At 42.9% G+C, this 24,903-nt stretch overlaps 1 protein-coding gene across 1 annotated transcript in view; it reads right to left on the bottom strand.

The window, feature by feature from the left end:
* Positions 1 to 26: 26 nt before the first annotated feature.
* The window catches only part of nkain4 (sodium/potassium transporting ATPase interacting 4), a 53,969-nt gene continuing 29,092 nt past the window's right edge, over positions 27 to 24,903 (bottom strand). Inside the window, exons 4-7 of the mRNA XM_019868508.1 lie at positions 24,034 to 24,234; positions 15,010 to 15,070; positions 3,616 to 3,700; positions 27 to 2,448 (exon numbers count right to left, since the gene is read on the bottom strand). Coding sequence (XP_019724067.1) covers positions 2,439 to 2,448; positions 3,616 to 3,700; positions 15,010 to 15,070; positions 24,034 to 24,234 — 357 coding nt within the window. The 3' untranslated portion in view covers positions 27 to 2,438. The remainder of the gene's footprint in view (positions 2,449 to 3,615; positions 3,701 to 15,009; positions 15,071 to 24,033; positions 24,235 to 24,903) is intronic.

The following is a 24,903-nucleotide window of genomic DNA, read 5'->3' as shown; positions in this document are numbered from 1 at the left end:
CAGAACACTGCTGAAAGTGAAAGTGCTCAGTCTTTTCTTTTATTATTAAACACTTGTTTACATGAACACAAGGAATAAACATGGAACAGGGACACACAGTCAAATCACATTAGGATTGGGCACAAACCGGAAGAGAAAATAGAAAACAATTTCTACATAAATATTAACAAGGATGATTAATCTTTTCCGTACATAGAACAGTTTTACGAAGTTATATTACACAAAGAGGAAGATGAGAGATTTAGTAACGTTTCTTTCCAATACTGACTGACAACGAGATGTGGGCGCACGCGCACACACACACACATACACACTAAATGAGAGCAGTGATTTGCAACCAGCTTGTCATGGCGAATTGTCCAATTTGGCTTCAATTGTCTGGATTTCTCAATTGCAAATATATCATTCTCAGCAACATACAACGGCTGGTAAAACAATAAAATACTTTTCATTAACTGGCATAAGGTACAGTAAATTTGTGTATCCATCTGTTGCCTTTGCTACGTCAGAATAAGTCGTGGCTTCCTGCGAGTATTTCAGCTTTGTGTTTAATTCAACAGGACCACATTTCACACCGACTCAATTTGTGAGTAAATGAATACAAGACCATCCTTATTTCAGTATTCACTGCTTATGAGACATTGCTCAATAGAGGTTGGGAAATACGGGACTAGATTAAAATCACGTAAATAAAGACATTGGCATTTGGCCAAAGGAAGTTTGACCAATCACGCTCAATGCAGTTCATTGTATGGTCAAAAAGGGCACATTGGACTGGGATATTTTGGGACCACCAGGCACTGAGAATATTAGAGAAATCTGACAAGCAGTAGAGCTATTTTCAGCTGCCAAGAATAAACAACATGGTCTGTGAATAGAACAAAAACGAGGAAACGTCTTTGTTTGCAACTCTTTTGATCCTTAAGCTTCACACGTTCAATTTGGAAAGCGCCGAAACATTTCAAGCTCGAAAGATAAAAACAAGTGGCCCTAAAATAACCCGCAGAATAAAACATTTCCTCTTGCCATTTCATCTGAATTTAAAACGCCACCCCCCCCCCCCAAAAAGTACTGTACTTAAAAACATTCTGCTCTTGCACATGGACGCAGTAACCGCCAGAGGGCAGTAAGGCAACAGGGGATTTGTCTCCCACTGAGTGACTTGTAGCACATTGGCCACAGGCAAAGATAAGTGCTTTTCAAGAATGAAATACCTTTGTAGAAACGTTACAACAAGGTAAACCGAAAAATATGCAGCCTAGTGGTGGTGTTCCATTGTTATTTTGATACACACATACAGTCAAGTTCATAAATATTGGGACATGGACTCAATTGCCATTTTTTGGTCTCTAAACTGTCACCACAACGGATTTGAAATGAAACTGCAGACTGTTAGCTTGAATTTGAGGGTATTTACATTCAACAACAATTTACAACAGCCAAAGTGTCCCATTACTTTTGGTTCCTTGAAAAGTTGGAGGCATATATACAAACTGCTGTAGTTCCGACACCGTTCCCATGATTTGGATGTAAATACGTACCCTCAAATGAAAGCTGACAGTCTGGAGTTAAATCACAGCTTGTTCCTTTCATTCTAAATGTGTGATTGTGGTTTGGGTGACGGTACTTCAATTGCTAATGTTTGTTGAAGTTTAAGTTAACAATAGTTTGAGTTTGCATTACAATCCCATGATTAGCTACCAGCGCTTTTTCAAACACCAACACCATGACAGTTCATTGAAAGCAACTTGGCTGTTGGTGAAAATAATCACAAATATAAGACGAGAGAAATAAAACTTTTAAAACTTGCATGCGATGATTTTTGCATTCGTGATATTTCGCAAACAACTAAATTCATGTTCCTGCCATCATTCAATGATGTACACTGTCTATTTTTGAGGCTCGACCTGAAGATTGGCTTCCTTTTGCGGTCTGCCTGTGTACATATGTACAAAAGACCTTTGCCCGACAGAAACAGTCGGGGCACAATGGTTTGTTCATTCCACTGTCATTCAGCGCCATTCACCAGAAATGGCATGTAAAATGACTTCAGCTCAGTGCCACACACTGGGAATGCTGGGCGGCGATAAACTCAGAAGTAATTCCGATGCTGTTAACTCAGAAGTAATTCCAATGCTGTTAACAATTGTGCTGATGGGAAGGCCACGGCACCTCGGCACAGAACACAATACAAAAATATTGACCAAAAGTTGCCCCAAAACAGACATGTGACACTAAGAAAGAGGAAGACAATCAAACCAAGGTGGATTTTCCATGTAGCCCACCAGTGAGTGCGGTGTTTGAAGTACTGAAAAACAGTAAAGTGAGAGCGGGAGGAAAAGACTGGCACGATGTCCCCAAATTGCGGGACAAACAGTTGGTCAAACTGTGGCAAGCAATGTCGGCATCACTTCCCTCCAGGATGATTGATCCTCTATTTACGTAGACCTGCAAATAAAACATGGGAACGAGTTGAAAAGGTGAAAACAACACACTACTCATCAATGTGTCATCAATCTAACATATTTCAATTCAATGCCACATGGAATTAGGCAAAGGGGTCCTTCGCATAAAGAAAAACTCGTTCTCTCTGAGACTTGAGAGAAAGGACACAAAGCGAGGAAACAAAGTCCCAAATTAGCAACAGAAAGAAAACGCTGTGCTCTTGAATTGCAGGTTAGCACCCTTGGCAGGTGGAACGAGGTCATTTTCTTTGTAGACCCTTGTAAGCGCTTTCCAAAAATGTTCATTTCCAAAATCTCTTCTTAGAAACACAGCTGTATACTCCACCGTACATATTTGTTCTGATCTCGAAACTGTTCGTATGTACTTTTTGACGGCATTGGACGACTGCGGAAGGTGTCGACCGACACAAATCTGAAATTAGGTAAAGCACCCGTATGAAAACATCATTGCACCGATTCAGAAGCATTCCATGCAAAAAGTAAGGCACTATAAATAGGAGACAAGTGACGTTTGGGGATTATTTTCAAACGAATGAACAGTGAAAATATGCAAATGTCCACACTGAGTACATGGTGGTTGGACTGTGCCAAATTTTCCAGCAGTTCCACAGTTTATGCGCCTGGAATATGGTCCTAAAAGTAAGTAGGATTAGAAATAGTCTGACGAACAAAAGGAAGGATTAACTTTCGAAAATAATGTTCGCCTTTCCTTATGACATCCAGTCAGGTCCATAAATATTGGGACAAATGTTTATAAACCTGAGTGTACAATATATTCGCACCCATACGCATAGTTACCTGGATGAATGAATCATCCAAGATACAAGCGCAAGCAGAGTTATTTGAAACGTTTGCGCCACATAGTCCAACAAACTTCCCCATTCTGTGTGAGCGACCGTCATTTTCTTTCGGCATTTCTGCTTAAATATGGATCAGAAAACGTTTGTTGTGATTGATGAGTAATGTGGGTGGGGGTGGGGAAGTGGTTGTGGTGGAATATGGAACACTGACGAAGGGACGTAACCTTGGCGTAAAAGTGACAAATGTGAGCAAGCACTAAAAGCGAGGGGAATATTCACATGCATCTGCTCACCGTGTCGGAATCGCATACAGTACACATATAGCTGGCTGACAACACGTCCGTACTTACAGGGACACGGGCTTTAGGAGGAGATGAGATGGTTTCTCATTGACATGGTAGAGTGGGAATGGCTCAAATCCACCAATAAAATCAACTGAAAACAAACAAAAGAAAAAAATCAAAACCATGAATTATGGAATGAATTAAAATGCCAAACAAAACAAGAGAGCTAATCAACATCAACAAAAAACATGGAATGATATGACAACGGAGCAGAAAGAGACGTAACGCACAAAAGATGTCAGTGGGATGGGAGCAAAACACAATGGCGCCCTGAGATACAAGTGACCCGATTGAACTTTAGTTCTTCGACAGATGAGTCATACGGATTTGTGGCTTTGCCATGCAAGGTGAAATTTGAGATCGGAGTGGTGTACACGGAGGCAGTGAACTCAACTGAACGTACTTTACAACAATTTTTGAAAAAAAAAAACAACAACAACAAAAAACCTTCAAGATATTTAATGGCACTGCTAGCTGCTTTTTACTGTCACACGAAACATAAAACAAAACCTTTCACACAAATAATGTTGCCTTTGGATTGTCAAGCGAACAAACAATGTGAAGTGCCAGACATGCCAATGGTTCGTGTTAGTAGTTCCGGTTTTAGAAGCAAATGGTGGAGAAACACACGTTAACATACTCCAGGTATATTTTCTTGATTCGCTAGCAAAAAAAACCCCACAAAGTCACTTGGAGTTGTGAAACACTTCCTTGTTTGTGTCTGTATGTCTGTTATACTGCCCCCAGTGGCCAAGTCGCACACACCAGAAGGGGCAGCAATGAATTATTCATACTGCAGTGTTGAATTCTTAACCTTCTATTTAATTACAGTACTTCTACATGTTTTCATAAAGCACAATATTCCAGAGCACAATTATCTTTGTTAAAAGAACACCACAAACATTGAAAGCAATTTTATTTCTATTAATTTAAATGGGAAAACAAGATTTTATTTCAACCCACCACTGTATATATTTTTAGTAGTACCGACACACACACACACACACACACACACACACACACGCGCACGCACACACCCTAAAAAAAAAAAGAATAGAAACACATCACTTTTCCTTTCATCTGAGCATTTGCTCTTAGCCCGAGGGATCACGGAAACAGGTGGAAGCCGTCCAGCTGTCAAAACTGCCTCTGCATTTTTATCGCTCATGCACAGAGGTGACCTTCGGCCGCATGGCGCACGCACAAGCCGCTCGGTTTATTTCCTCGCTTAGGAGGTCAGACTAGAGGTGAGGTGCCGTTGAACGGGCGGCGGTTATGTCCGGAGGGCAAGAAAATTGCTGCTGTGAGACATTTTGGAGACGAAGGAAAAGCCTCTGTGATGTTGCTGAGGTACAAAGGCTGAGAGAGAGGGAGGGAGTGTGATGGGATGGCGTGGGTCACGCTGTGCGCTTTGACTGACGGGAGACCAGAGAGATTACGTGAAAGGGGCGCATATAAAACAGCTTTGTGTCAAGGCCCACGCAAACACCAAATGGAAAGATCAACTGATGCTGATGACAACGTGATTTATCAAAGCACAAGTCAAACAGCCGCTTCCGTTCTCTCAGCTAAAATGTGGGGTTAACAGACACATGACCGTCACGGAAACTACAGTCAGGCCTGATCGAGTCCATTCTGATAAGCGGAGGCAGTGATCTGCTGAATACTGATAGGTTGGAAGGATGAGGGTCAGTGGCTACAGGGGGCTACAAGAGTGGCCCGGCCCGTTCCTCTGTGACTCACGTTTATCTCGTCATCACACACTCACAGATTTCTGCTTGTTTGTCTAACTCTGACACTCTCTTTGAAGCCTGCTTGAACAAAACAGTGAGGATAACAGTGACGTGATTGAAATTAAATGGAAACTCAGAAGTCAGAAAGCCTTTGAGTTCGTACACTCTTTTTTTTTTTTTTTTGCCGTGCAACCAGTGAAGAACCTCTATTTAATGCAAGGGTGTGTTCCAGAACCATTTCCAACAGGTGAAACATCCATGATAGTGTGGTTTTACGCCTCCTGCAAGCTTGGCCTCGGTCTTTTGCCGGTGGTCCTGACTCCTCCGGCAGCTTATGTCCGGGAGCTCCTAGGGCAGCTCTGTCTCCGCGGCTTCAAGCTGCTCGTGGCTCCTGTGGCTGACAGCCTACTGTGATGGCCCTTCTTCTCCCCACTCTGTGCCTTGCCTCGGTAGCCATCTTATGTATTTAATGATCTTTTTAAACTGCAACTACTTGCCCCAAAATTGTTCACGAGTCCACATACTGCTGTTAGGTGGGAGGTAATGTGTTTGTGTCTTTTTGGTTGGGGTGACACGCGACATCCGTGAGTCTGTGTGAGTGTATGGAAGTGAGCTGTGGCAGACAGCAGGCCTTGAGTGAGTGAGTGTTTTAATGGGAAACATTACCTCGATTTAAGCTTTCAGGTTACAAATGGGTTCATGGGACCAATTAAGTTCATAACTTGAGGGGCAGCACTGCCAAACTTCAAAACTTCCCTCTCCAGATGACAAGTATGGAGAGGGAAGTACATATGTACAGTATCTGTGTATCCCAGAACCAAGAGTCATGGGGACTGGATGGGGACCACTGCTGTTAAACATTGTGGCTCAAAATGAAATGGCCTATATCGAATCATGACAGCGAGCTGTAACCCAACCATGTGAGTGAGTGACTGTGTGTGAGACATACTGGCAGGATGATGGCGACACGAAACACAGGCAGGGAGTACTGCGAGACGTGACAAGATGTTGCAGGGAAATTGCAATGAGTTGATAGGCTGCTCAAGATAGCACAATGTTTCAAGCGGGAGATACAACAGTTTTGTGAAAATACTTATATCATTTATATATTATACTGTCACACCAAGCATAAAAGAAAGAATTACACAATTAAAACAAGTGATATATTTTTGGCCCCTTTATGACCTGCGGACAACCGTCCACCTGCTTTATAACCACCCACCAAGCCATCCAGTTTCACAAAGGATTTTCTGGGACGTGACTCAGCACATAGGGCGGCAAATATAATTAGCAGACATGCTAAAGTGAGCATATCCCACCGCTCCGCGGCACAACTCTCTCTGACCTACTTTCCAAAGAGGATTTTCCCCACCACTCGTGCTGACGGTGTGTCTGCGAGCCACCGATAAGTGCGTTAAGATTCACATGGTACACAAACATGGTGTCAGCCGCACTTAGCACACACAGGCGTGCGCACACGCACCGCTAGTACATTAGTGTCTTGAGATAAGAGTGACCCAACTAATGAGTTGTTTGAAATGCAAGATGCCTTTGAGCCAATTTTTTGTTTTGACTTGCCAGTGCTGTTTGGGCTGTGAACTCAACTCACTTCACAATAAGTAGCAGGTTGGCAGCTAAAAAACAGTTCTTTGAAAGAGAGGCGTCAAACTGTTTTTGCCACTGCCAGCTGAGGTTTAACGTCCAAGTAAACATTAAACAAGGGGAATTACACATTGTTTGTTGAAAAAAATAAAATACACAACTTTGCCTTCTGCTAGCTTAATGCAAACAAATGATGCAAAACACAATTGAAAGGCAAACGAATAGCATCAACATTTACAGTGTTATAACCCTTTAAGGTCGGCTGAGCACGTGCAAAGACAATCAAATGGGCAATGATTACACGAGAGCTCTGCCTTGGAGGACTGGATTAAATCATACACAAACCAACCAACATTGTTCATTGCGTGATTTTTAATTTCGTAAAATCTTTATGCTTGTACCAGGCTTAAGCAACAGGGGCTCAAACACAAACACATAGACAGAGGAGATAACAATACTCATGGGCATATTTTAACGTCTCAGAAATACATGACTGCAGCTTGCTCGTCACATGCAGTAATTGTCAAAAGACTTCTTTGTTTGTGCCTTCATGACTGTATAGTCTTGCTTCCGAGTGGTTCAGTTGCACAAGCCAGAAGGAATCGCAATGACTGAATCATGATGCGGTTATGTTTTATAAAGTAAATATGGTGCCGTTTTACCCATATTACAAAACTTTTTGTTGGGCTTTCTGAGGAAGCTGTAACGGATTAGTAGTGTTTCTATTCCTTTCAATGGGAAAAGATGGTGTGAGTGTTTTAAGTTACGAGTGTGGTCATAAAATGAACTGCCCAAAGACAGGTGGGATAGGCTCCAGCGCGCCTGCGACCTTCAGGAGGATAAGCAGTTCAGATAATGGAAGGCTTGATATTCTAGCGATTATTCCATTGATTAATCGAATGATCTGATTGAACTGTACTGTTCATTAGAATGTATAACAAAACCATTTTCACCCAGATGACAGTTTATTAACCAATTATGGTTGTTTACTAGGGAATGTTTAATATTTGGTCATGTTTAGTGATTGGGAAAAAAAACCAACTAATCAATATCGCACAAGGAGGATCGATGATGCAATCACCAACTTGTTTGAAAATGGTTCCGTTTCTGGTTTGGTCATTGCTTTTCAAATAAAAGCCGATTTTTGCAAATGTCTCATTTTGACAAAACGTGAAAAACAATCATTCTGCTTTGATGAAGGACTACACAATTTAGAGAATAATTACTGTTGAGAGGCCGACAACACAGGATTTTTACAATTCCATGACAAACAATAGCTCTGACAATTATAACAATAGTTGTTGTTCTTGATCAATTTTGACACCTCTAATAGAAAGAGCAACATTAGAGAGATTTTAGACAAAGACAAGACACTCCCCACAGATTTTGGTCTATGAGACAAAGTGACATCTTAAACAGCACATTTGAGTAAGTCTGGTTTGTTAAAAAAATGAACAGTAGGAACGGCAACTGTGTCAGGCTGTCGGCATAAAAATGGGCAGCCATTTTGGTCTATTAATCTGCTTTGGAAAGTAATCCGACGGCTCTCATCAGTCTACATGGGGCACTCGTTTAGCGGCAAGATGCTGACGCTGTTAGCTGCTAACACTGGAGCCGCCGCTAAATGCTGGCAAGAGACGCTGGATAACAATGTCAGCATATCTTTTTGCAGCCTTAATTAGTGAGTGAACTCAATTTCAGGATGACGTTATGTGGTTGACATCGGTACCAACAGTTTGTAATGGCAATACAACTGCCCCGGCCACAGTCACTAGTCTGGGAGACAAGTTAAGTCAGCCATCAAGCCGCGACACTCTGCGGGGAACAACTTCAAAATGAAATTGTACCAAGGCATTTATGTCCATATGTACACTGTGTGGTAAGCCAAGTTTTATTTTGAAGTGAGCCTTCTCACCGCATTGGCACCATGTTACTGTCATGGGTTGTATGAAAAATTGTTGGTGTATTTAGCTTGACTAAGTCTTCCTGACATTGTACACGTAGCTAAGAGGGAACTTGAGGCAAAAAAATGGCTCGAGAATTATTCAAAATTTTTTTTTTTTTTTTAATCATACGTGGCAAAAGTGAGTTTTCTGTCAAGCCAGTCCCATCGGAATTTATTCTTGACGTTTGAGTCAATTTCTAGGATTGAAGACTCCTGATCTTTCGTCAAAAATTTCATAATTCCGCTCAAAACGATCCGAGAACAATGAATTTGCGAGACGAAGAGGCCGCCATGAATCAGGTAAAACAATATGTTACATGCAATTTGATTGGTCCAATCGCTTGTAGTTAACCAATCGCTGGGCCGTATATAATCGAGCTAAGACTCCCGCAACAAATAATGCCTTCAGTGATCTGATTAGTTGAAGCTTTCATACACGTCCAATCGCAGGGCTGTTTACAAACGGAAAACAGAGAGACTGTTCGGGAGAGCTCGTGAAAACTCGACGATAAGGTATCTGACCGCCCCTAAATTTTTCTCAACGGATTTAGACGATTCACAAAAATGATCAATTTAAGAAATAAAACGGCGGATTTCCACGGATCCGCGGAAAATTGCCATGTATGTTTAATGAAGGTACTCAAATTACTCATGGACTTGTTTCACCCCAACAGTTGATTAATTAACTCTTATGCCCAGCCCTACTTTTGAGCCCCAAATGCATAACCAGCCACATCCTCACAGCCATGTAAAAGTTTGTCACAATGTGGGGAAAAAAATCTCCCTTTATTCTGTACACTACCTACAAGCAGACAGGCAACAAAGAGAATGTCTCCATAGCTACTGCCAGCAGGGAAGCATAAAAAGAAAAACCATGAAAGTCATCAGAGAAGGGGGACGTAAAGAGAAAAAGAAATGCTGAGGCAGAAAGGGAGCTCACTGTTGAGAAGCGCTTTAATCTACACATCAAATGAGAATGGAAAATGAGAGCACCTTTTCTGGTTGTGTGTGTGAGAGGAAGAGTGCTTGTGTGTGTGTGTGTGTGTGTGTGTGTGTGTGTGTTTGCACATGCGCGCTGACATGGAGCAGATTATAATAACAAAGGGCTGACAGTTGGGAATGATGTAGCTGCAATTTACTGCAGTTCAGTCTGGATCACAGAGCAACAAGATGTTAATTATATCCAGCGAGCAGTCGCCATTAAACAAGTGCAGATATCACGATGTGGGTACTGCAATTACAACGTACAGCAGCATCCATAAGCGTTGCTGGCTCAATGCATAACCACCGCTTACACAAAGTAGACCTGCATTAAGGATGAACAGTTCTGTTTTTAGCAAAACAGTTGTCATGTCAACATGAGTAGAGAGCAACTTTAGATTTTGGTCGAGAGGACACGGCGCTCGAGGCTTGATTTGGGAGTGTGTGGTGTTTAAATGGTACCGTTCAAAGCATGGGGGCCAGGGGGGAATCAGTTGGCTACTCGGCGCTCGAGGCTTGATTTGGGCGGGTGTGGTGTTTAAATGGTACCGTTCAAAGCATGGGGGCCAGGGGGGAATCAGTTGGCTAAAATGTTAACTGCTCATAGCCAGTGGATCTCTGGAATGTGACCGCGCAAGTTAAAGACATGTGAGCTATTCTACAGGAACATACATGACCGCACAAAATTACAAGAGACTTCTGGGTGAACATGCAATTAGCTTGTGTTGTGTGTTTAAAAATCACATCGGACTTTTGGGTGTTCGACAAAAGCGTCCGACATGATTCCAGCCAGGAGCCGTTTCCTCGGTCTTCCAAGAAATATGGTACAGTACACCCTCCAAACCCCAACCATCAGCGAAACGTTGTACAATCTCAGCTAATCCTCACGGAACCATTCTGCCAAAGCCTTCATGAAGTAGTGGCTAAAACTAGAAAGACAAAGCTATTCGTCCCGACTTACCGCTAATCAGATATTTATGACCCTTTGATCAAATTCTTCCTGCTCTGATTGGCTAACCCCAAAGATGGCCTTTGACCCGGCCTTTGACCCGCTGCCTATTACGTAACAACAGCAGCTGTGTCATTCAACACAAGTGTCCCTCTCTGGTTTCTCAGTCTTTTCTTGTGACTCATTTCACCAGCTCTGCTGCTTTTTCCCCACAGTCGTTTTTTTCACCCTTTCCTTGCACAGGGACAGTCAAGGTCAATTCACACAATGGCGCGTTGGTCATATTTGACTTGCTGCTTCAGTCAGGTCCATAAATATTGGAACATTCAAACAATTCTTTTCGGCTCTAAACATCACCACGGTGGATTTTAAATGAAGCCAGCAAGATGTGCTTGAACTGCAGACGTCCAAATCAGGTGAACGGTGTAGGAATGACAAGGATTTGTATATGTGCCTTTCACTTTTTAAGGGACCAAAACTAAAAAGACAAATGAACCACCTCAAATCGTTGACTTTTTGATACTTGGTTGCAAATCCTTTGCAGTCTGGATCATATCAAAGACATCAACTGATGCTGAATCTCATCCCCGAAGATGCCCTGCCAGAATTCTGCTGCAACTGTCTTCACTTCCCGCTTGTTTTTTTGCTTGGTGAATTTGTACTTCAGTTTTGTCTTCAGCAAGCGAAATGCATGCTCAATTGGATTCAGGTCAGATGATTGACTTGGCCATTGCAAAACATTTTACTTCTTTGCTTTCAAAAACACTTTAGTTGCTTTTGCAGTATGCTTCAGGTCATTGTCAATTTGCACTGTGAAGCACTATCCAATGATTCCTGAATTATTTGGCTGAACATGAGCAGATAATCAGATTGGCTGAAAGACATACGAATTCAACCTGCTGCTTTTATCAGCAGTCGACTGAACGGTATTTATAGAGCACTTTAAAGCAACCATCGCTGTATACAAAGTGCTGAGTATGGAGCAAAAATAATTTGTGCAATAAACAATATAACAAATTAATAACAAAGACAGTAGAAATCCAAATACCAGAGGCAGCTCGATTGACAAAGGCCACACAAGTGAGAGAAAAAAAAATACAGAGTACATCATAGGCAGAACGGAGGACGGCAGCAAGGAAGAAGAGCATCAAACATGGAGGACAGACCCAACGAGGTGTGAAGGCGTGGCTCGTCTGGGTGAGCGCGGAGAGAGAAAGTGAACCCAGCAGGGACAGGGTTTGGGAAAAGAGGGAGAAAGGAAAGTGGAGAGCATAGTGGGTCAGGGGGTCTGACTACTCACAACTGTCCTCCTCGTCTGTCATGGCGCTGACAACATAACAGGCGTACACAAAGCCCAGGAGCTGTGAACACATAAGCAGACAAGACAGGTTAGACAACGGCACCTTCCAACCACGCAATGCAAATATCACGCCTTCAGTGATCTGATTAGTTGAAGCTTTCATACACGTCCAATCGCAGGGCTGTTTACAAACGGAAAACGGAGAGACTGTTCGGGAGAGCTCGTGAAAACTCGACGATAAGGTATCTGACCGCCCCTAAATTTTTCTCAACGGATTTAGACGATTCACAAAAATGATCAATTTAAGAAATAAAACGGCGGATTTCCACGGATCCGCGGAAAATTGCCATGTATGTTTAATGAAGGTACTCAAATTACTCATGGACTTGTTTCACCCCAACAGTTGATTAATTAACTCTTATGCCCAGCCCTACTTTTGAGCCCCAAATGCATAACCAGCCACATCCTCACAGCCATGTAAAAGTTTGTCACAATGTGGGGAAAAAAATCTCCCTTTATTCTGTACACTACCTACAAGCAGACAGGCAACAAAGAGAATGTCTCCATAGCTACTGCCAGCAGGGAAGCATAAAAAGAAAAACCATGAAAGTCATCAGAGAAGGGGGACGTAAAGAGAAAAAGAAATGCTGAGGCAGAAAGGGAGCTCACTGTTGAGAAGCTCTTTAATCTACACATCAAATGAGAATGGAAAATGAGAGCACCTTTTCTGGTTGTGTGTGTGAGAGGAAGAGTGCTTGTGTGTGTGTGTGTGTGTGTGTGTGTGTGTGTGTGTGTGTGTGTGTGTGTTTGCACATGCGCGCTGACATGGAGCAGATTATAATAACAAAGGGCTGACAGTTGGGAATGATGTAGCTGCAATTTACTGCAGTTCAGTCTGGATCACAGAGCAACAAGATGTTAATTATATCCAGCGAGCAGTCGCCATTAAACAAGTGCAGATATCACGATGTGGGTACTGCAATTACAACGTACAGCAGCATCCATAAGCGTTGCTGGCTCAATGCATAACCACCGCTTACACAAAGTAGACCTGCATTAAGGATGAACAGTTCTGTTTTTAGCAAAACAGTTGTCATGTCAACATGAGTAGAGAGCAACTTTAGATTTTGGTCGAGAGGACACGGCGCTCGAGGCTTGATTTGGGAGTGTGTGGTGTTTAAATGGTACCGTTCAAAGCATGGGGGCCAGGGGGGAATCAGTTGGCTAAAATGTGAACTGCTCATAGCCAGTGGATCTCTGGAATGTGACCGCGCAAGTTAAAGACATGTGAGCTATTCTACAGGAACATACATGACCGCACAAAATTACAAGAGACTTCTGGGTGAACATGCAATTAGCTTGTGTTGTGTGTTTAAAAATCACATCGGACTTTTGGGTGTTCGACAAAAGCGTCCGACATGATTCCAGCCAGGAGCCGTTTCCTCGGTCTTCCAAGAAATATGGTACAGTACACCCTCCAAACCCCAACCATCAGCGAAACGTTGTACAATCTCAGCTAATCCTCACGGAACCATTCTGCCAAAGCCTTCATGAAGTAGTGGCTAAAACTAGAAAGACAAAGCTATTCGTCCCGACTTACCGCTAATCAGATATTTATGACCCTTTGATCAAATTCTTCCTGCTCTGATTGGCTAACCCCAAAGATGGCCTTTGACCCGGCCTTTGACCCGCTGCCTATTACGTAACAACAGCAGCTGTGTCATTCAACACAAGTGTCCCTCTCTGGTTTCTCAGTCTTTTCTTGTGACTCATTTCACCAGCTCTGCTGCTTTTTCCCCACAGTCGTTTTTTTCACCCTTTCCTTGCACAGGGACAGTCAAGGTCAATTCACACAATGGCGCGTTGGTCATATTTGACTTGCTGCTTCAGTCAGGTCCATAAATATTGGAACATTCAAACAATTCTTTTCGGCTCTAAACATCACCACGGTGGATTTTAAATGAAGCCAGCAAGATGTGCTTGAACTGCAGACGTCCAAATCAGGTGAACGGTGTAGGAATGACAAGGATTTGTATATGTGCCTTTCACTTTTTAAGGGACCAAAACTAAAAAGACAAATGAACCACCTCAAATCGTTGACTTTTTGATACTTGGTTGCAAATCCTTTGCAGTCTGGATCATATCAAAGACATCAACTGATGCTGAATCTCATCCCCGAAGATGCCCTGCCAGAATTCTGCTGCAACTGTCTTCACTTCCCGCTTGTTTTTTTGCTTGGTGAATTTGTACTTCAGTTTTGTCTTCAGCAAGCGAAATGCATGCTCAATTGGATTCAGGTCAGATGATTGACTTGGCCATTGCAAAACATTTTACTTCTTTGCTTTCAAAAACACTTTAGTTGCTTTTGCAGTATGCTTCAGGTCATTGTCAATTTGCACTGTGAAGCACTATCCAATGATTCCTGAATTATTTGGCTGAACATGAGCAGATAATCAGATTGGCTGAAAGACATACGAATTCAACCTGCTGCTTTTATCAGCAGTCGACTGAACGGTATTTATAGAGCACTTTAAAGCAACCATCGCTGTATACAAAGTGCTGAGTATGGAGCAAAAATAATTTGTGCAATAAACAATATAACAAATTAATAACAAAGACAGTAGAAATCCAAAATACCAGAGGCAGCTCGATTGACAAAGGCCACACAAGTGAGAGAAAAAAAAAATACAGAGTACATCATAGGCAGAACGGAGGACGGCAGCAAGGAAGAAGAGCATCAAACATGGAGGACAGACCCAACGAGGTGTGAAGGCGTGGCTCGTCTGGGTGAGCGCGGAGAGAGAAAGTGAACCCAGCAGGGACAGGGTTTGGGAAAAGAGGGAGAAAGGAAAGTGGAGAGCATAGTGGGTCAGGGGGTCTGACTACTCACAACTGTCCTCCTCGTCTGTCATGGCGCTGACAACATAACAGGCGTACACAAAGCCCAGGAGCTGTGAACACATAAGCAGACAAGACAGGTTAGACAACGGCACCTTCCAACCACGCAATGCAAATATCACAAAAGGAGCAACGGTTTACTCGGTGATGTCAAGAAGTGATCATTCATACATTTGTGAAAGAATCCACGCACAGTGTACAAATTTAAGCGCCTCGAACGTGAAGATGTGCACCTCATTTTCGTGCGCTTTCTGCTGGTCAATAGATAATCAAATAACAGTGACAGTGATTACGTAAATGAGTACCTAATCAATACATGGAGTGTTGAAAGAAGAAACAAATCAGCCTGGCTTTGTTTTGAATGTTTTTTTGTTTGAGCTAATGGAGATAATGACAATTGGACGAACACAAGAGGAAACGGAGCCACCCACTGGAGTTATACAGACTGAAAGACAATATATTTTAAATTTTTCTCCACCGGGTTGTCGTTGGGTTTAGTCCGACGAGACAGAACTGCCCTCCACGTTTTCTGTGCGACTCCCATGCACAGAAGGAAGGCAACCAAGCACTCTAAAGCGGCCAAGCCAGTGGGCTATCCGATAGGAAGATGCAATCGAGGTTCTACTCAGAAAAAACATTTCAAGTTAACGGTGATCAACAGAATGTGAAAAATGTTCTTTGAAATGATGGCAGGATGAACCCATAACAGATCTTGAGTCTTCCATGCGTTGAGGGAGTTTCCAGTGTGTACACAACTGTACAGTTAGTGCTTGCACATGGAAACTTACCAGACAGCCCACAAGTGACTGCAGCTATTAATTTACTGTATGCGCACGGAAAAGAGCCCTCAAAGTGGCAGATGGCTGTCATTGCCTGTGAAACAGAGCCTTCGAGAGATGGAGACGGAGACAGCACGTCTTCACTCTGTCTTCCATCCATCATTTGGCGCTCTGGCATGCCAATTAAAGCCCCATCGGGCATTCTGCCTTCCTTTCACACTGGCACACCACACAGGGAAAAGTGTATGGCAGTTTGACAAGTACCAAAGCGAAATGCACAGAAGTTGGCATGCCAAAGAGAAGGGCATGGAAGCAGTTGTCAAAGCATCCATTCTTCCATTATCTGAGCCGCTTCTCCTCACCAGGGTGTGCTGGAGCCTATCCCAGCTGTCTTTGGGCAGTAGGCGGGGGACACCCTGAACCGGTTGCCAGCCAATCGCAGGGCACACACAGACAAAGATTCGAGCTCACAATCACGCGTGGGGAAAATTTCGAGATTGTCAAAACAATGCATTTCAAATGTAATAGTTCCTGAGCTAATGCTAAAACCCTGCAACAACTTGTGTGAAAAGTGTTTATGTTGCAGTGTAATAGGCAAAACTGAATCGGTCCATACTATACTTCATTCAACACCAAAGTATTACGGCGCTTTGAGTGCCAAAGGTAGAAAAGTGCGATATAAGTGACAGCCGATTTACTATTTATCATTTACATCTCAGCTCTGGTCAATACTTGAGATGCTGACAGCACCACTGAATACATTCAGCAAAATGAGATTTTAGTTCACCATGACCACCAAACCATGACACGAGAACTATGATTTTCTCTGACCTATTATCAAGTATCAAGTACAACTTTATTGTCAAATGTGCTGTATGTGCAACATTACCTAATGTTTGTCATGCTAGTGCTGTCCATCATCAAAGTAACTCGAACTAATCTAACCCTACAAATGCTTATGATTTGGAGAGAAGAGGCTTCAGGGTTACATCTGCACAGTCACAATCTAATCTGAAGAGGGCAAAAAAATCTGCAGAAGTTGATAGCCACAACCAATTGTTTGTGTTTCCGTCACACGCAGGTTTTAGGGTACGTGCTGATTTATGCAGAAACTTCCATCCACATCATGAATTTACACTGATAGAAGAAAGCACACAGCCGGTCGGCCCTCAATTTAAAACACCCTTCCCGCAGGTCTATGTTCTCTCTCCACGGAGTGAGCAGCGATAATAGCTGTGACGAGGGCCACAAGAACACACATTGCAGCACAAACCTGCACACACCAAACAAGTAAACTACGGGATGTGGACATGGGAAAACATCGAACACGATGTCATCCAATGGGCCTTCCTTCATTTACTATTGATGATGTTGGAAAGGATGTAATTCTAATAGAACCCAAGGGGGTAAAAAGAAAGTGTGTGTGTGTGTGTGTGTGTGTGTGTGTGTGTGTGTGTGTGTGTGTGTGTGTGTGTGTGTGTGTGGCCAGAGGCTGAGGCAGGTTAAAAAAATAGCTAAGTGTGTGTATGCAAAGACTAATGAGAGCTGGTGAAGAGAACAGATCAGAATGCCATGTCAAATTTTCACCGCACACACACACACACACACACACACACACACACACACACACACACACACACACACACACACACACAATCATAAAAATATGTCCACAAGGCACAAACCAATTTCAGCACCCAGAAAAGGCTCTGCACATTTTCAATGTTGACCAGATGTACATAAGTCTCGATAATAAACTAAGCGATCGGGTATTGAAGCCATGAATTGTTAATTTGATGAGTATACTAAGATAATCCAACAAATCAATGCTTCTGTTCCATCCTGACTCTGGCCGAGTGCACGAGAAAAGATGTGTCTCCATTACTACGAAAGAAAACCTGCTTTTGGCGCTTCAGTGTGAAACTATTTAGCACCATTTCAGTTTTCCTGATTCTATGGGCATGGCTAAAATGGGGACCAGCGACGCAATTCACTTGGTCTGGCATGAGTAGGCCCCTCACCCTCATATAAAAGTTTGAGTGCTTTTGTTTGCATCTGTGGCCATCTGGCATGCAAGTTACAATTTCTTCAAGGTTGAATGACGTGTGCATCCTCCTTAATAAATGGTTGACTTTCCTTGCAAGTGTCTGTTTTATGGACCCAGACACCAGCAACACCAAGCAAGGAGGTGACGCTGCGGACGAGCCCGCTGCCCGTCTGTCAGCCAAAAGGAGACCTATTCGGCTCGCGGAAAGCCCTTCGACGACCCCGTGGGATATATTTCAGCCATGGAAGGCTTGAAGCGGATCCAGTTTTCACATCCCTACAAACACGTAGGGATGTGTCGGCAAACGAAAGAGGCTTGACGTCATGGTATTTGACTGACAGTTGTCCAAGGCGCTATCAGTGGTCAAATCCACAGCATTTGTGAGCAGGAACAATGCCGCGATTTTTCTCAATTTTGAAGGCTTGTGTTATAATTTTTTTTGGCAGGGTTGTTTACAGTTGTCTGTGATGTGTTAAATTTACAAGACCAACTTGTTTTCACTTTACAGTGGTGCCCCTTCTACTTGTGTTTCGGTACCTGCGGATTGGCATACTTGTAGATCGTTTTCCCAAGTATTTTTTTTTCTTCCCCCAGTTTTTTTGGTTGCTATGCATTACAATGGCTGTCAATTATACATGGATTTTTGCTATTTGCGGGCTGGCCAAATCCCTATTCCTCACAAATGGCGGTGGTCAAACTGAACACAGACTTTAAGAAATAAGTAAGATAAAAAGTAACAAACTATATACAATTTAAGATTAGAAGATTACATCAATTACATGCAGTGCATAATGATGGCTCCAAAAAACAATGTTTTTTTTTAGGGTGACATGCACAAAGTATTAGCAAGGATGGAAATCTGTGTCAGTCTACAAGCAAACAGCCCACTATTGATTATGGCGCTGTGAATGAAGATCAAGGTAAACTAGAGCAACGGCGGTTAAGAGATCAAAGCGAGAGCATGTGAGGGGGTTTTGCAAATGTCTTCTAGGTTAATTACAAAGGGCCCCCTCCCTGCCTAATAATGAGGCATAGGCCTCCCCCTCGAAAAAGAGATGTTTGTGTGTGTGCGCAGCTGAGAGTTTAATGATAAATCACCATGCGATAGTCTGCAGAGAACACATCCACCTGTTTTTTCTGCTAGCCCCCTCCCTTGGCAAAGCACACACACACACACACACACACACACACACACACACACACACACACACACACACACAGACACACACACACACACACACACACACACAAAGGCACGCACACGTACACACACAAACAAATGCACGTTGCTTCATTTGCATCTTTCACATCTAATAACTGCACGGTATGCTAATACCCCCCCCCCCACACACACACACTTTATAGACACAAGAGGCTGTACTGCATGAATGAAAGCGGCAAGCAAACAAAGCAGGGCTTTGTGTTTAAATGCGGCACCATTCAAAGAATTCAGATGAGGTCCGAGTGGGGGAAAGGCGAGATAGGAACAGTGGACCCTTCCGACCAGGGGACATGAAGAAAAGGTAGAGCAAAGAGTTTAGTTACCAAACTTCATAAGCTGTTTGTTTGTCGTACAAATGTTCCAGTGTAGTCGCTCAGAAGAAAGAACAAATGTTTGAGGAAAATGTAATCTGCAGAAAATCCATTTCCCTGCTAAACAGCTTAACAATGAAATATTTGAGCAAAAACAGCTTTTGAGGTAGAATGGCAGACGGTGATGTGCTTACGAGTAGTACGAGGACATAAGTTTCAGAGAGTGGTCTGCTGTAGAAATATTTGTCAATTTTTTTCTTCTCCTTTCTTTGGGCTGACTGCTTACTACCAATGTTTAGTCAGAAATCCTTCCTGGGCTCATGTGACAATGCGGTGGCAATTCGGGCTGCCACAAGCGATTATTTTGCAAGTAGACTAATCGCCAACAATAGCCACGATTAGTCAACTAATAAAATCACATGTCAATTGTGTTATATCGCACCAGGAAGCAGCTGCTCTTAGGGTTGCCACCTTTCAGATATGGAAAGAAGGGACACTCCTCACGGCGTCGCGGTAAAACCAAAAAAAAAAAAAAAAAGGGTTGACTGCCCAAATACCAAAAAAACCCCAAAACATTCAATTCCCAATTAAAGGATGATTCCGCATTTTACGGGGCGATGGGCAAAGGTGCTCTTGTATAACCATCATTAGATTACATCTTGAATTCCTTAAGGTGTAATTAAGATGATAGTACATTCAACTTTATTAGTTTTATTAATTTATTGTGAAGAACTAGGCTGTGTTTTACTGTTATGTGTTTCAGTTGAGGGTTTGTGGCAAATATGTCATGCTCTGTTAATCTGAGTGCTGCTATGTCCAACTTCACAAACACAAAACTCTAACTGGGACTGGAATGAGACTGTAAGGAGCGTTTCAGCTGTGGCATACAAAAACAATGTTTGGTAGGTAATAAATGGGAGTATACCGAATAATGCCTTCGTAATCCACAGAAGAGGAGAACGCACCAGACCGCCCATTTCCATTAAAAAAAAAAAAAAAAAAACGTAACTGTGACATCAATCTGACTGACATCGTTTCACATCAACGGTGCTAAAAATGACGGCCACAAATATTGGGACATTGAGACAATTCTCCTCTTTTTGGCTCTAAACCCCACCGCAATGAATTGGAACAAGGTGTGCTTAATGCAGACTGTCACCTTTAACTTGAGGGTATTTTACAGCTAAATCATGTGAATGGTGTAAGAATCAGGACAGTTTGTATGTGTGCCTCCGACGTTTTCAGGGATCAAGAATAAGCGGACGCCTGGCTGCACAGCTGTTCCATGGTCAGATGGGCATGTATGGAACTGCTTTCCTTGTATTTAATATGGATGTGATGGCAAAATGAATTCTGAAGTACTTTGGGCAATATAAACTGCGCATATTATTTAAGCCAAATGCTTCATAGGTCATTGGACGATGCTTCACAGTGCATATGAACAACAACCCCAAGCCTATAGCATTTTTGAAGGCAAAGAAGTGGAATGTTATGTACTGGCCAAGTCAATCACATGGCCTGAATCCGACTGAACAGACATTTTACTTGCTGCTGACAAAACTGAATGGAAAATGTCCAAAGCAACTTCAAGCAGGTGCAGTAGAGGCCTATCAGAGCATTGCCAGGGATGAAATCCAGTGTCTGGTGATGTTGATGATGCATCCCAGACTTCGGGGTGTAATCGACTCCAAAGGGTTTGCTGCCAAGTATTAAACAGTCAAAGATTGAGTCATGATTGTTGATTACTCCCATTACTTTTGGTTACTTACAAAGTGGGAGCCACATACAAATACTGTTATAATTCTTACACCGTTCACCTGATTTGATTGCAAATACCCTCAAATTAAAGCGGCGAGAGCACATGTAGTTCATTTAATGTCAAATACATTGTGGTGTTCCACAGAGCTGGAATGCTGAAAATTGTGTCAATGTCCAAATATTTATGGACCTGACTGTACGAGCGAGCAGAGATCTCGAGAGCCATCAGATTGCCCCAACTTTAGGAGGCTGGTGAGTGGTGTGAAAGTGCCTCTTTGACAAACGGGTAGGTCAAGCTGTTTGACATCCGGGTGGGAAAACTAAGAGAGGACGACATGCTGTAATAATGTACTTTGTTGGGTGGGGCGAGGAGTAAAAGAGGAAATAAGTGATAGAATAAGTGAGTGAAACCGACATGACAAATGTGCATGATCAGCTATCGCTGGGAAAATCCTGTGATGGCTGTTATTGAATCATTTGTGAATTTACTGTGATGCATTCATTGAATGTGATGTGTGTTTGTGTGCATCATTTAAAGAGAACTGTCACTCTAAAATGGAAGTGACGTCAGCAGATAAAAGCTACAATTGACGTCCCCAATATTTTTTTCCGACTCTCTGTTCCGCCATGAACATTCCTCTCTCTCCTTCCCATGAAATGTCTTTTAGTCCACATGTTTTATTTAACAATGAACATGACGCAAAGGAACAAAAAAAGGACCAGAGTGACTGCAGAATAAAAAGATGCCACTGATGACACCAAGAAGAAAACGAGTCACAGGGATGACAGCGGAATTCAAAAAGGCACTCAATAAAAGTAGACATATTGGAGGACATTTGGATGCTGAAGAATTGTGGAGGAAAATACTCCCATCCAGCCATCTCATTTTCTATAGCACTGATTCTCATGAGGGTGGTGGGGGAGCTGGAGCCTATATCAGGTGACTTTGGACTGAAGGGATCAAACCTATGATCCTAAAACTTAAGAGATGACCACACTTGATGACCACCTGTGCCAAGTGAAACCGGCCTCTCTTCAGGATCGTCTGCCATCATCTGCATCTTGACGAACTCAATGAATCTCAGAAGACGGTGATTACGACCAGCAGATTAATATTTCATGGAAATGACACAAACGACCATCCTTTGAGCCCCAACTAAATATTTCATAGAAACGTTCAAAAGGCCCTTTGCCAAGACAAAAGTCCATGCCTCCGCCACCCCCCCCCACCCTTTTCTCTTTCATTCCTCGCTTGAGCTCTGCTTGGCTGGCTGCTACGCATTTCAACCCCGAAGGAGAAAGGAGAAATGTTTAAAGCAGCATTATGCAGATACTGTAATTTACCTTCACATACCAGCTTCAAAATCATTCGGCACACGCTTGTTGTCGTGCTGAGCCTGCACCACCCACACCAGTGATATACAATCGTTTTGGGAGATGTGTGCAGTGCTCCCAACGAAGAACAGGCCATCACAAGTTGTCTGCTTTTGCATTTTAATACCTTCAACTTTGCACAGGAGACGCTGTGTCCAGCATGCATTCATAATCTGCGATGTCATTGGGGAAAAATGGGAGATGAATTATTTCTCAAAGTATCTTAAGAGACCAAAAACTGTGATGCAGTTTTTGCATACTTTACAGCCCTTTCAAACAATTGCAAGTGTTTTCGAAGGCAGTGACTGTTGCATTCGTGTCAGGGTTGATTCAATGTTGCAAATGTTTGCAAAACGTTCGCCAACAGTTTTAGCGAATTCCCTTGCGACACGAAAAGTACTGGTGAACATCTGCTGCACGTCTGACAACCGTTTAGCAGACAATCGCGACCGTTAATGAACCCTGACGCAAACACGACTTTTTTCTACCTTCACCAATCGTTGGAAATGTTCACCCTTCAGTGAGATGGTGGTTTACAAGATATCTGTGTGCCTTAAAAATTCTCCGGTTGCACTCTTGTTGGTACAGAGAACATCAATGAATATTTAGGTTTTCGAGGTCAGCCGAACTGACAGAGAACAAAGTTAAATCATTGAGACTATGAACAGTCCAGTCACAGGAACGCTCCTGACTTTCATCATTCCTGCCATGACATCAGATCTCTTTTAATCCACAAGGTTTAGATTATATCTTTAATTCTTAGCTCGGGCCTATGAGTAGGTAAAGGCGGCCCTGCACATACGTATCACTTTTCAGGAGAACCCTACGGCATGTCGGTTCAGCCATTAACATTCCATCGTCAACGAGAGCAAGCCATTTTCAACAAACATAAAAAGTGACACCTAAACCAGCGGACTGACCAATAGTATAGATTTGTGAAAAAATATTGTCATGCTTTGTCTGTGTTTCAGTTTCCAGGTGGTTCGGAGGGCGTTCCCTCCAGAATGCACCTGTCACACGTGACAATCATCTGTCTTTATAAGCTCTGCCTCGCCGACAACATGCTGTTGGATAATTTGCCTTGCTCACGACTCATGTTCCAAATGTTCAATTATCTAGATGTTCTTGACCTCGACCTTGTTCCACAGCGCTCTACTTTTGTATTCTCGGCATGGTTATTGTTTTTGTCACTTTGTTTTTAATTTCTCGTAATTGGATTTCCTTGGCTTTTTATGACGTGTTCTTTTGTTTGTTATTTATTCCTCCTTCCCTTTTGCAAGTGATTTGTGTTTATCTCGAGTTATCCTGGCACTTTTGTGACCTTTGTTGTACTTTGTCGGTATTGCGTTTTCTGTAATACAACTCTTTGTTAATCTTTACACGTGTCTACGTTTGTGGGATCCACTTCATTGCGGAGCGATCCGGAACTTCACAAATTTTACATTCAGCAAATCGTTCACAGGAGGTGTTTGGCCCAAATGCAGGCATGTAACATATGACTGTGGAAGCGCGGACTGATACTCACAGCAGTCAGGATCTGTGTTCCACTGTGCATGACCTCGATGTACTGGTAGTCCATGAGGCAGCCCATGACAGTGATGTACGAGCTGCTTTCAGTGGTGTGGACCCCTTCAGCTTGTGGCATTTCTCTCCTCACACAGCCTGGCCCGTGTTCGCTCCACCACGAGTGATGGGCTGAGATGTTAAATGTCAGAAGTTCACTGTCCTGGAAAAGAAAGAAAAAAACATTCACATCTTCTTGATTCACTGCCGTGATGAGGGGATTTGCACCATGGCGTTCAAGCCATCATGATTCATCGGCTTTTCCGACACACAATGGTATTTGGTCGTAAATATTGAACCAGTTTAATATCGAAGCTTGTCAACCCGACCTGTTTCGGACCTTATTATCACAGCATCCCAGAACCTTTCTCTGACCCTTGTTGTCACATAGGGAAAATTTGCAGATGAACTTAGACCGGGGTCCCACTGCAAAAATCTTGCACACTCTGCTCATTAAACTCAACATGCTTATTTTGGCTCTCGATCGCTCCTTCACACAGCCACGTGCACCGCTATGCGTACACACTTGCGTGTTTTTCTCTCTCACGCTCTCTCTCAGCTTAAACCTCAGCATGTGCATTCCACTGCACATAGGTGATGAATTTTCAGTTTGAGGGCAGACTTGAACACTTAAATTGGTCTACTGTGACATATTCGGTATTTTCATTGGCATCAAATTAAAAGCCGCAGGGTTCAAAGTTTGGGGAAAAAAGTAGTTGCTGGAAGTCCAGAAAATACGGTAGGCGACACACACACGCACGCACGCACGCACGCACGCACGCACGCACGCACGCACGCACGCACGCACGCACGCACGCACGCACGCACGCAC

The sequence above is a fragment of the Hippocampus comes genome, unplaced genomic scaffold, assembly GCF_001891065.2.
Source record: "Hippocampus comes isolate QL1 unplaced genomic scaffold, H_comes_QL1_v1.1 scaffold41, whole genome shotgun sequence".
Taxonomy (NCBI): domain Eukaryota; kingdom Metazoa; phylum Chordata; class Actinopteri; order Syngnathiformes; family Syngnathidae; genus Hippocampus; species Hippocampus comes.
The sequence above is the reverse complement of the archived record's forward strand: the minus strand, read 5'-3'. Positions and strand labels throughout refer to the sequence as shown.